The sequence below is a fragment of the Oncorhynchus keta genome, chromosome 2 (assembly GCF_023373465.1).
Source record: "Oncorhynchus keta strain PuntledgeMale-10-30-2019 chromosome 2, Oket_V2, whole genome shotgun sequence".
Classification (NCBI taxonomy): Eukaryota; Metazoa; Chordata; class Actinopteri; order Salmoniformes; family Salmonidae; genus Oncorhynchus; species Oncorhynchus keta.
Window position 1 is genome coordinate 72,014,713 of NC_068422.1, and position 13,186 is coordinate 72,027,898.

Sequence of the window (13,186 nt, forward strand, 5' to 3'; positions counted from 1 at the left end):
ATATAACAAGGAAGTAACAGAACAGCTGGATCTCACAGCTGAGATGTGTCTTAAGTCCTCCCTGGGTAAGGTAACAGTAACCCCTGATAAACAACTCTTTCTCATATACACATGAACAGACACACACACACACACACACACACACACACACACACACACACACACACACACACACACACACACACACACACACACACACACACACACACACACACACACACACACACACACACACACACACACACACACACACACACACACTCACTCACTCACTCACTCACTCACTCACTCACTCACTCACTCACTCACTCACTCACTCACTCACTCACTCACTCACTCACTCACTCACTCACTCACTCACTCACTCACTCACTCACTCACTCACTCACTCACTCACTCACTCACTCACTCACTCACTCACTCACTCACTCACTCACTCACTCACTCACTCACCACTCACTCACTCACTCACTCACTCACTCACTCACTCACTCACTCACTCACTCACTCACTCACTCACCACTCACTCACTCACTCACTCACTCACTCACTCACTCACTCACTCACTCACTCACTCACTCACTCACTCACTCACTCACTCACTCACTCACTCACTCACTCACTCACTCACTCACTCACTCACTCACTCACTCACTCACTCACCACTCACTCACTCACTCACTCACTCACTCACTCACTCACTCACTCACTCACTCACTCACTCACTCACTCACCACCACTCACTCACTCACTCACTCACTCACTCACTCACTCACCACTCCTCACTCACTCACTCACTCACTCACTCACTCACTCACTCACTCACTCACCACTCACTCACTCACTCACTCACTCACTCACTCACTCACTCACTCACTCACTCACTCACTCACTCACTCACTCACTCACTCACTCACTCACTCACTCACTCACTCACTCACTCACTCACTCACTCACTCACTCACTCACTCACTCACTCACTCACTCACTCACTCACTCACTCACTCACTCACTCACTCACCACTCACTCACTCACTCACTCACTCACTCACTCACTCACTCACTCACTCACTCACTCACTCACTCACTCACTCACTCACTCACTCACTCACTCACTCACTCACTCACTCACTCACTCACTCACTCACTCACTCACTCACTCACTCACTCACTCACTCACTCACTCACTCACTCACTCACTCACTCACTCACTCACTCACTCACTCACTCACTCACTCACTCACTCACTCACTCACTCACTCACTCACTGCTGATGTACTGTATGTCCAGTCCAGTGGCAGTAGAATCCCCACTAGGCAGAACACCTGGCCCTGTGGTTCTGTCATCTATCACACAAGGTCATCGATACACCAGCATCAGCCTGATCTGATTTTCACCTGGAGGTATTATCCCACTCTCACTATTCTCACTACTGAGGCAGCCAGAGAGAGAGAGACACTGCTGGAGAAGAGAGCCTGTTCTTGACTCTGGCTCCTCTAGAGACTGTACAGTCTGGATAGTCTGGCCTGGACACTGGAGAGCAAGCTTTAGTCATTAGTCATGCATGTGTGTGTATGAGTATGTGTGTGTTTGCATGGGTATGTGTATCTCTGTATCCCGTCTTGAGTCCGAACACAAAACATACTCTTATTTGAACACAGTGTGCCACTGCTGGAGTGAGTCAGAGATCCCCAGAGTGTCACTGTCTAATCTATGAGTGGGAAATAGAGAAAACCAGGCAATGACAAAGCACTTCAAGATACTTGGCAATAAAGATAAGATGCATACCAGCATACATCTACTGAATGCAGATAGATCACAGTGGAGGAAGATCAACTTTATCCAATTCAACATAATGTAAAGGGGCGTACATACGGTTACTGTGCATTCGGAAAGTATTCAGACCGCTTGACTTTTTCCACATTTTGTTACATTACTGCCTTGTTCTAAAATGGACTCAATAGTTTCCCCTTCATAAATCTACACACAATACCCCATAATGACAAAGCAAAAACAGGTATATCACATTCAAATAAGTATTCAGACCCTTTACTCAGTACTTTGTTGAAGCACATTTGGCACCGGGTCTTCTTGGGTATGACGCTACAAGCTTGGCACACCTGTATTTGTGGAGTTTCTCCCATTCTTCTCTGCAGCTCCTCTCAAGCTCTGTCAGGTTGGATGGGGAGTGTTGCTGCACAGCTATTTTCAGGTCTCTCCAGAGATGTTCAATCGGGTTCAAGTCCGGGTTCTGGCTGGGCCACTCAAGGACATTCAGAGACTTGTCCCGAAGCCGTTCCTGCGTTGTCTTGTCTGTGTGCTTAGGGTCGTTGACCTGTTGGAAGGTGAACCTTCACCCTAGTCTGAGGTCCTGAGTGTTCTGGAGTATGTTTTCATCAAAGATCTCTCTGTACTTTGCTCAGTTCATCTTTCTCTCGATCCTGACTAGTCTCCCAGTCCCTGCCACTGAATAACACCTGCCACCACCATGATTCATTGTAGGGATGGTGCCAGGTTTCCTCCACATGTGATGCTTGCAGTTCAATTTTGGTTTCATCAGAGCAGAGAATCTTGTTTCTCATGGTCTGAGAGTCCTTCAGGTGCCTTTTGGCAAACTCCAAGTGGGCTGTCATGTGCCTTTCACTGTGGAGTGGCTTCCATCTGACCATTCTACCATAAAGGCCCGATTGCAGAGATGGTTGTCCTTTTAGAACGTTATTCTCTCTCCACAAAGGAACTCAGGAGCTCTATCAGAATGACCATCGGGTTCTTGGTCACCTCCCTGACCAAGACCCTTCTTTCCCGATTGCTCAGTTTGCCGGGCGGCCAGCTCTAGGAAGAGTCTTGGTGTCCAAACGTCTTCCATTTAAGAATGATGGAAGCCACTCTGTTCTTGGGGACCTTCAATGCTGCAATTTTTTGGGGTACCCTTCCCCAGATCTGTGCCTCGACACAATCCTGTCTTGGAGCTCTATGGACAATTCCTTCGACCTTGTGTCTTGGTTTTGCTCTGACATGCACTATCAACTGTGCGACCTTATATAGACAGGTGTGTGCCTTTCCAAATCATGTCAAATCAGATTTTTATTTACTACAGGTGGACTCCAATCAAGTTGTAGAAACATCTCAAGGATAATCAATGGACTCAGGATGCACCTGAGCTCAATTTCGGAGTCTCATAGGAAAGAGTCTGAATACTTATGTAAATAAGGTATTTCCGTCTTCTTTTTTTTACATACATTTGCAAACATTTCTAAAAACCTGTTTTCACTTTGTCATTATGGGATATTGTGTGTAGATTGATGAAGAAAAAATAGTTTATTCCATTTTAGAGTTGAGAGGCTGTGACAAAAAAATATGTCAAGGGGTCTGAATACTTGCTGAATGCACTGTATGGATGTGAAAATAAACACTTATCAGGGTCTGTATTACACATTAAGACAATATTATTGGTGTTCTGATCACATTTACCACCACTCTTCTATCTAGTCCTGACTCCCTTTCACCAGCCATAGGTCTTAATACGACACCGAAAATCTCTGCACGGTCCCTGACCTCCTCGACAGTATCACCCCACTGAGTGAGATTATGGTCATCACACAACGCTGCTTATTCCTCCTGCTGGGCTTTTTAATTTGTCAGTAAAACTGCTGCACTATATCAGAGGATATAGCTAGATGGCTGGGGATATGGGGACAGTCTGTTGTTCTCCCTGTGAGTTTTATGGCTGTGGTGCTCCGGTAGCAGCAGCTGTGGTGGGCTTATACGAGCCCTGTGGTGAGGTCCTGCCGTCAGGACCAGGATATCTGGCATATTCACTGGAGCTCAGGGAGCCATCAGTCTCTTGTGGAGAAATGGGAAACCTTGCTGCGGTGGAGAGGGAATCACCACCTCTCATGTATTTCTCTTTCATGTTTCTCCCTCTCTCCCTCCCTCTCTCTTTTTAATGCTCCCTCTCCCTCTCTCCTCTCTACCTCCTGCCTCTCTCTGTCACTAGGGGTACCCAGCACACTGATCTACCTAGTCAGGTGCCTCCTCCTCCTCAGTGGGATTAATCTAAGAGGAGGTTATGGGGTACAGCACAATGCAGTGATTAAAGCAGCCTGAGAGGTGTGTGTGTGTGTGTGTGTGTGTGTGTGTGTGTGTGTGTGTGTGTGTGTGTGTGTGTGTGTGTGTGTGTGTGTGTGTGTGTGTGTGTGTGTGTGTGTGTGTGTGTGTGTGTGTGTGTGTGTGACAGAGATAGAGACAGGGTGGGTGGGGTCACTGGGGGATTAAGGCTGTGTAGATACATGCATGCACTTAGGGCAGCGGTTCCCAAGCTAAGTGTTGCGACCCCGTATGGGGTTGCCTGAAATGAAAATAGGGTCGCTGGAGAATTTCCAAAATCCCGGCAAGTATATATATGTATATATTATAACATCATCTTGAAATGTGGTTAACCTTAAAAATTGAAATGAAAATTATTAAAATATTAAATTCAACTAGAGAGTTCCCTTAGATCATGGAAAAAGGCTGCACTTCACCGATGCACTTGAATCATTCCCATGGTGAGAGACTAGGCCCGCAATGCTATGATACCACACACTTGCAGAGACGTTGAAATTACCGGCCGCTGTTGATATGGTGAAAACAATGTGTGGGGAGACAGAGGCACAGAAACTCACATCAATACCTTTGTCAGAAAACACTGTTTAAAAAATAATTTATGCAATCTCTAGCAATCAAGAGTAAACTCGGACTGAACGACTCAAAAACTCCCCAGTTTATCCAAATTAATGTTAGCTGCGAGGGCCAATTGACATGCTGGTAAGTGAAATCGAATAGCTGATTGAGCTGTCATTCACAGATCACTACGGAGCAGTTTTGGTTCCTGACTCTAAGGGAATACTCTGCCGTCTCCCTCTGACATTAATGCCGCGTTCAACACAACTAGGAACTCGGAACTGGGAACTCAGCAATTTCTGACTTCCGACTTCAGTGCATTCAAGAGAACTGGGAACTCTGAAATAAACGAGCTCCAACTGGAAAAAATAGTTTTGAACGGTCATCCAACTCGGAATTCCAACTCTGGAACTCGGGCCTCTTAGAGCTCCGACTTTCTGACCTGAAGATCACTGACATCATTATTTGACTGAGTTCCCAGTTGTCTTAAAAGCACCATGAAACTCATGGTACCATTTGCCAGCTTATATCTCTATGAAGCTGCATTCAGTGCTCTCGCCTGCATTAAAAGCAAATATCGGTCCAGGTTGGATGTGACAGCAGATATGAGGTGCGCACTATCGAACGTGTCCCCGGACTTTGAGAAGCTCCGACGCCACATGCATCAAGTACAACCGTGTCATTAGTGGTGGTGAGATAAGATACATTATGTCAGACTAATTTGCAGTTGACTGTCATAGCCCCACATGAAAAGTATGTGATGGTGAGTTGAGAAGACAATCAAAAATACTGTTAGAATGTTTTCAATTGACTGCCATAGCCCCCCTGTTAATTACATACTTTTTTTTCAAATGGTTGGGATCACGAAAATCTTTCAGTATCAAAATGTGGTCGTGGGCCAAAAAGGTTTGGAACCCCTGACTTACGGGCTAAGGTCAGACAAGGGAGCAACGCAATGCCTTTTTATGGGGAGTAATGTGATAAATTGGCACGGTTCAACCCTGGGGGTAAGGAGAAGGAGCGTGGGTGATGTCTAAGCAAGATTGCTGTATTTCTTAAAGTGCACCTTTTGTAAGGTTATTTTAATATAATAATATATAATAATAATAATAATAATAATAATAATAATATAATAATAATAATAATATAATAATAATAATATCCCGCACATAGAGCCGAACATGGCTCTCTGTGGTTCCCCATGCTGAGAACGTATATGAGTGTAGAACAGGTGTATTGTAAAGCAAACATCTTAGTACCGTTCCCAAGTCACGCATATCTCTTCTTAATAGAGACGAGGTGAGAGTGTGAGCGTAAAGCAGCTGAATGGAGTGATGATGTGGAGCTCTATGAGGATCGTTCTCCCTCTCAGCAGGAAACATGGGGCTATGGATCATAAGTAATACATGGGATGGATTTCCTGTTTCCTCTGGTTGTGAGGAGGGCGATTTCCTGAACCCGGACGCGTCCCTGATCACAGGTTAATCAGACCCCTCTCCAACTGATGCTAATTAGCGCTATGCTACAGTGCTGTATCAGACAACCGGCCTGGGATCTGGTACCAATAACTATCAACATTGACATGGACACAAACTGAAATGAGAATCTCCCAGAGACACATAACAGGAATATACTGTATCTTGGTCATTATCACAAAATATGGAGAACTGCTTGAATTGCAGTAAGAATTGATAGGAAGGTTCAATCCAATGTGCTGCTGAAGTTGTATTGGGTTCTCCCATGTGTCCCTTTCCCTGCAGCCAAAGAGAACACAATTGTAAGCTTTTTATTAGAGTGCTCATTGCTCTACAGACCCTCTGCACACACACACACACACACATATGTGATCAGCTAAACCATTTAGATTTTGATGTAATGGGGTCGTATGCTACAGAATGGGGTGATATGTAAATTAGTATGTCTAGTGGACAGAGTTTATGGAGGGAGAACAGACTAAACAGAGATAGTGTTTCTGTTTTGTCTCCTGCAGAGAGCAAAACATACACTCTAACATCCAACTGTGTTCAACTAAAGTAGGAGGAAATTCAATTTGGGTAATGGTTCTCTCAAGGCGAACAAAGACCATGTTTAAGCCAGTCCATCACACTAGGGTCGTCTTGGTTGGAGAACAAGAGGGTTGTCAAATCCACCAAATCAACCATTCAATGGTTAATGAATTGGGTGGCTGGTAGCCTAGTGGTTAGAGCGTTGGTCAAGTAACCGAAAGGTTGCTAGATCCCTACCCAAGGTAAAAATCTGACGTTCTGCCCCTGAACAAGGAAGTTAACCCGCTAGGCTAGGCTGCTATTGTAAATAAGAATTTGTTATAAGAATAAGAATTTGTTCTTAATGGACTTGCCTAGTTAAATAAAGGTTTCAAAAGATTGATTAATCAAGAATGATTAATCACATTTTATTTGTCACATACACATGGTTAGCAGATGTTAATGCGAGTGTAGCGAAATTCTTGTGTTTCTAGTTCCGACCATGCAGTAATATCTAACAAGTAATCTAACCTAACAATTTCACAACAACTACCTTGTACACACAAGTGTAAAGAAGGAATAAGAATATGTACATAAAAATATATGAATGAGTGATGACCGAACAGCATAGGCAAGATGCAGGAGATGGTCTTTTTTGCCTTCCTGTGACATCGGGTGGTGTAGGTGTCCTGGAGGGCAGGTAGTTTCCCCCCGGTGATGCGTTGTGCAGACCTCACTACCCTCTGGAGAGCCTTACGGTTGTGGGCGGAGCAGTTGCCATACCAAGCGGTGATACAGCCCGACAGGATGCTCTCGATTGTGCATCTGTAAGGTTGAAGAGGCACTGCTGTGCCTTCTTCACCACGCTGTCTGTGTGGGTGGACCATTTTCAGTTTGTCCATGATGTGTACGCCGAGGAACTTAAAACTTTCCACCTTCTCCACTACTGTCCCGTCGATGTGGTTAGGGGGCTGCTCCCTCTGCTGTTTCCTGAAGTCCATGATCATCACCTTTGTTTTGTTGACATTGAGTGTGAGGTTATTTTCCTGACACCACACTCCGAGGACCCTCACCTCCTCCCTGTAGGCCGTCTCGTCGTTGTTGGTAATCAAGCCTACCACTGTAGTGTCTTCTGCAAACTTGATGATTGAGTTGGAAGCGTGCATGGCCATGCAGTCATGGTTGACAGGGAGTACAGGAGAGGGCTGAGAAAGCCCCTTTGTCGGACCCCAGTGTTGAGGATCAGCAGGGTGGAGATGTTGTTACCTACCCTCACCACCTGGGGGTCAGGCAGTCCAGGACCCAGTTGCACAGGGGTCGAAACCCAGTGTCTCAAGCTTAATGATGAGTTTGGAGGGTACTATGGTGTTAAATGCTGAGCTGTAGTCGATGAACAGCATTCTTACATTGGTATTCCTCTTGTCCAGATGGGATAGGGCAGTGTGTAGTGTGATTGCGATTGTGTCTGTGGACCTATTGGGGCGGTAAGCAAATTGGAGTGGGTTTAGGGTGTCAGGTAAGGTGGAGGTGATATGGTCCTAGTCTCTCAAAGCACTTCATGATGATGGAAGTGAGTGCTACGGGGTGATAGTCATTTAGCTCAGTTACCTAGCTTTCTTGGGAACAGGAACAATGGTGGCCCTCTTGAAGCATGTGAGAACAGCAGACTGGGATAAGGATTGATTGACTAAGGTCAAAAGGAGGGCGGGGGAGGGAGGGCTTTATACGCGGTGCAGAAGTTAGAATAACAATGATCCAGGGTTTTGGCATACTGGACCCTATTCCAACTAAACTACTGAAAGAGCTGCTTCCTGTGCTTGGCCCTCCTATGTTGAACATAATACACGGCTCTCTATCCACCGGATGTGTACCAAACTCACTAAAAGTGGCAGTAATAAAGCCTCTCTTGAAAAAGCCAAACCTTGACCCAGAAAATATAAAAAACTATCGGCCTATATCGAATCTTCCATTCCTCTCAACATTTTTTAGAGAAGGCTGTTGCGCAGCAACTCACTGCCTTCCTGAAGACAAACAATGTATACGAAATGCTTCAGTCTGGTTTTAGACCCCATCATAGCACTGAGACGGCACTTGTGAAGGTGGTAAATGACATTTTAATGGCATCGGACCGAGGCTCTGCATCTGTCCTCGTGATCCTAGACCTTAGTGCTGCTTTTGATACCATCGATCACCACATTCTTTTGGAGAGATTGGAAACCCAAATTGGTCTACACGGACATGTTCTGGCCTGGTTTAGATCTTATCTGTCGGAAAGATATCAGTTTGTCTCTGTGAATGGTTTGTCCTCTGACAAATCAACTGTAAATTTCGGTGTTCCTCAAGGTTCCGTTTTAGGACCACTATTGTTTTCACTATATATTTTACCTCTTGGAGATGTTATTCGAAAACATAATGTTAACTTTCACTGCTATGCGGATGACACACAGCTGTACATTTCAATGAAACATGGTGAAGCCCCAAAATTTCCCTCGCTAGAAGCATGTGTTTCAGACGTAAGGAAGTGGATGGCTGCAAACGTTCTACTATTAAACTCGGACAAAACAGAGAGGCTTGTTCTAGGTCCCAAGAAACAAAGAGATCTTCTGTTGAATCTGACAATTAATCTTAATGGTTGTACAGTCATCTCAAATAAAACTGTGAAGGACCTCGGCGTTACTCTGGACCCTGACCTCTCTTTTGAAGAACATATCAAGACCATTTCGAGGACAGCTTTTTTCCATCTACGTAACATTGCAAAAATCAGAAACTTTCTGTCCAAAAATTATGCAGAAAAATTCATCCATGCTTTTGTCCCTTCTAGGTTAGACTACTGCAATGCTCTACTTTCCGGCTACCCGGATAATGCACTAAATAAACTTCAGTTAGTGCTACATATGGCTGCTAGAATCCTCTATCGAACCAAAACATTTGATCATATTACTCCAGTGCTAGCCTCTCTACACTGGCTTCCTGTCAAAGCAAGGGCTGATTTCAAGGTTTTACTGGTAACCTACAAAGCAGTACATGGGCTTGCTCCTACCTATCTCTCTGATTTGGTCCTGCCGTACATACCTACACGTACGCTACGGTCACAAGACGCAGGCCTCCTAATTGTCGCTAGAATTTCTAAGCAAACAGCTGGAGGCAGGGCTTTCTCCTATAGAGCTCAATTTTTATGGAACGGTCTGCCAACCCATGTCAGAGACGCAAACTCGGTCTCAAACTTTAAGTCTTTACTGAAGACTCATCTCTTCAGTGGGTCATATGATTGAGTGTAGTCTGGCCCAGGAGTGGGAAGGTGAACAGAAAGGCTCTGGAGCAACGAACCTCCCTTGCTGTCTCTGCCTGGCCGGTTCCCCTCTTTCCACTGCGATTCTCTGCCTCTAACCCTATTACAGGGGCTGAGTCACTGGCTTACTGGGGCTCTCTCATGCCGTCCCTGGAAGGGGTGCGTCACCTGAGTGGGTTGATTCACTGTTGTGGTCATCCTGTCTGGGTTGGCGCCCCCCTTGGGTTGTGCCATGGCGGAGATCTTTGTGGGCTATACTCAGCCTTGTCTCAGGATGGTAAGTTGGTGGTTGAAGATATCCCTCTAGTGGTGTGGGGGCTGTGCTTTGGCAAAGTGGGTGGGGTTATATCCTTCCTGTTTGGCCCTGTCCGGGGGTGTCCTCGGATGGGGCCACAGTGTCTCCTGACCCCTCCTGTCTCAGCCTCCAGTATTTATGCTGTAGTAGTTTATGTGTCGGTGGGCTTGGGTCAGTTTGTTATATCTGGAGTACTTCTCCTGTCCTATTCGGTGTCCTGTGTGAATCTAAGTGTGCGTTCTCTAATTATCTCCTTCTGTCTTTCTTTCTCTCTCTCGGAGGACCTGAGCCCTAGGACCATGCCCCAGGACTACCTGACATGATGTCTCCTTGCTGTCCCCAGTCCACCTGGCCATGCTGCTGCTCCAGTTTCAACTGACCTGAGCCCTAGGACCATGCCCCACGACTACCTGACATGATGACTCCTTGCTGTCCCCAGTCCACCTGGCCATGCTGCTGCTCCAGTTTCAACTGTTCTGCCTTACTATTATTCGACCATGCTGGTCATTTATGAACATTTGAACATCTTGGCCATGTTCTGTTATAATCTCCACCCGGCACAGCCAGAATAGGACTGGCCACCCCACATAGCCTGGTTCCTCTCTAGGTTTCTTCCTAGGTTTTGGCCTTTCTAGGGAGTTTTTCCTAGCCACCGTGCTTCTACACCTGCATTGCTTGCTGTTTGGGGGTTTTAGGCTGGGTTTCTGTACAGCACTTTGAGATATCAGCTGATGTACTAAGGGCTATATAAATAAATTTGATTTGATGTCAGAGACTGGACATTGGCGAGTAGTATGCTCGGGAGCGGTGCACGATGTGCCCGTCTACGGAGCCTGACAAGAAGATCGCTACGTCTGCCCCTTCTGCGGCTCCGTTGTTTTGGGTCGCCGGCTGTGATCCGATCTATTGTCCTGGGTGGTGGACCAAACAGAGGATCCGCTTCGGGAAAGTCGTATTCCTGTTCGTAATGTTGGTGAGTTGACGTTGCTCTTATATCCAATAGTTCCTCCCGACTGAATGTAATAAAACCTAAGATTTCTTCGCGTAACAATGTAAGAAATAACACATAACGCAAAGCGAGGCGGCCATCTGAGTATCTTGAGTATCTGAAAATGGTCTAACCTGCTGGGGACTCGTTGTGGTTCTCCTCATCAGAGTCAGCGAACACCTCAGCCAGCTCCTGGTCAGACATGTCAGTTAGCTCTGTCAGGTCCAGGAGGTCAAAGTGCACCTCCAGGGAGGACACACTGCTCAGAGGCTCTGCAGGGTCAGAGAGAGAGGAAATTAGTAAGGTCATAGTTATGGACTGATATGGAGCAGCTGGTGGGTTTTATGATAAACTCAATAATAACCCAGTAGATGTGTAGTATCTCACTACAACTCAATGCTGTCTACACAACTCACCCAGAACACCCCCTCCCCCACACACACAACCCTCCACACCCTCCTGACCCTCCCTCTCATTCTCAGTACCCCTGGTATGGAAGGTATCTCTCATGTTGTTTTTATGCTCTGTGCCATACTGTAATATGGCACATATTACAGAGAGACAGCTTGGCTTTGTGTGCTGAACTGTCCTTTGGAAGAGATATGTGTCTCTGTGTCAGAATGATGCCATTCTTAACAGCCAATGTTTGACTGGAGCATCAGGACAAGGGCCAGAGATGCCAGAAATAGAGGGTATTAAAACAACATGGTTAGACTGTTCCTCCTCCTCGCCCTCTGTCCTGAGTGTATGGCACCTGTTCTTGATTCCAAAAGTCCCCGATACCCCAGACCCTGCTCCAATGTCTATTGATACCCCAGACCCTGCTCCAATGTCTATTGATACCCCAGACCCTGCTCCAATGTCTATTGATACCCTAGACCCTGCTCCAATGTCTATTGATACACCAGACCCTGCTCCAATGTCTATTGATACCCCAGACCCTGCTCCAATGTCTATTGATACCCCAGACCCTGCTCCAATGGCCATTGATACCCCAGACCCTGCTCCAATGGCTATTGATACCCCAGACCCTGCTCCAATGGCTATTGATACCCCAGACCCTGCTCCAATGGCCATTGATACCCCAGACCCTGCTCCAATGTCTATTGATACCCCAGATCCTGCTCCAATGTCTATTGATACCCCAGATCCTGCTCCAATGTCTATTGATACCCCAGACCCTGCTCCAATGTCTATTGATACCCCAGACCCTGCTCCAATGTCTATTGATACACCGGAGTGGCACGACTGTGCCGTTAACATGTACTGTTTTTATTCACGTTAAAATAAGAGCATGACAGTCCCAACATTCCACATTGGCAGCATTCATGCAGTATACTGCCACAGGGTGGATCACAGCCCTCTCCTCAACACTCCTTTGTTCCGCAGCTGCACAGCCCCATTCTCTCACTGCTCTCTCACTCTCCTGATAAATATAGCGCAGACATTGATTTAAGAAGATAAAAACCTTTAACCATATTATTATAAGTCAGAGAGAGTTGATAATCATGCTAAATCATAATCCTGGTGGTGGCTCTGCTGTATTTCACACATTGTGAGGAGACATGGGCAGAGTTACACTGACGATTTGAGACAGAGAATTTCATTGGGTGCCAGAAGTTTACATTTACATTTAAGTCATTTTGCAGACGCTCTTATCCAGAGCGACTTACAAATTGGTGCATTCACCTTATGACATCCAGTGGAACAGCCACTTTACAATAGTGCATCTAAATCTTTTAAGGGGGGTGAGAAGGATTACTTTATCCTATCCTAGGTATTCCTTAAAGAGGTGGGGTTTCAGGTGTCTCCGGAAGGTGGTGATTGACTCCGCTGTCCTGGCGTCGTGAGGGAGTTTGTTCCACCATTGGGGGCCAGAGCAGCGAACAGTTTTGACTGGGCTGAGCGGGAACTGTACTTCCTTAGTGGTAGGGAGGCGAGCAGGCCAGAGGTGGATGAACGCAGTG

General features: G+C 46.0%; 1 protein-coding gene across 2 annotated transcripts in view; it reads right to left on the minus strand.

The window, feature by feature from the left end:
- The window catches only part of LOC118372448 (dysbindin domain-containing protein 1-like), a 42,459-nt gene that overhangs the window by 7,877 nt on the left and 21,396 nt on the right, over window positions 1-13,186 (minus strand). For both annotated transcript variants that reach the window (XM_035758351.2, XM_035758352.2), the window contains exon 3: window positions 11,354-11,491. In XM_035758351.2, coding sequence (XP_035614244.1) covers window positions 11,354-11,491 — 138 coding nt within the window. The remainder of the gene's footprint in view (window positions 1-11,353; window positions 11,492-13,186) is intronic.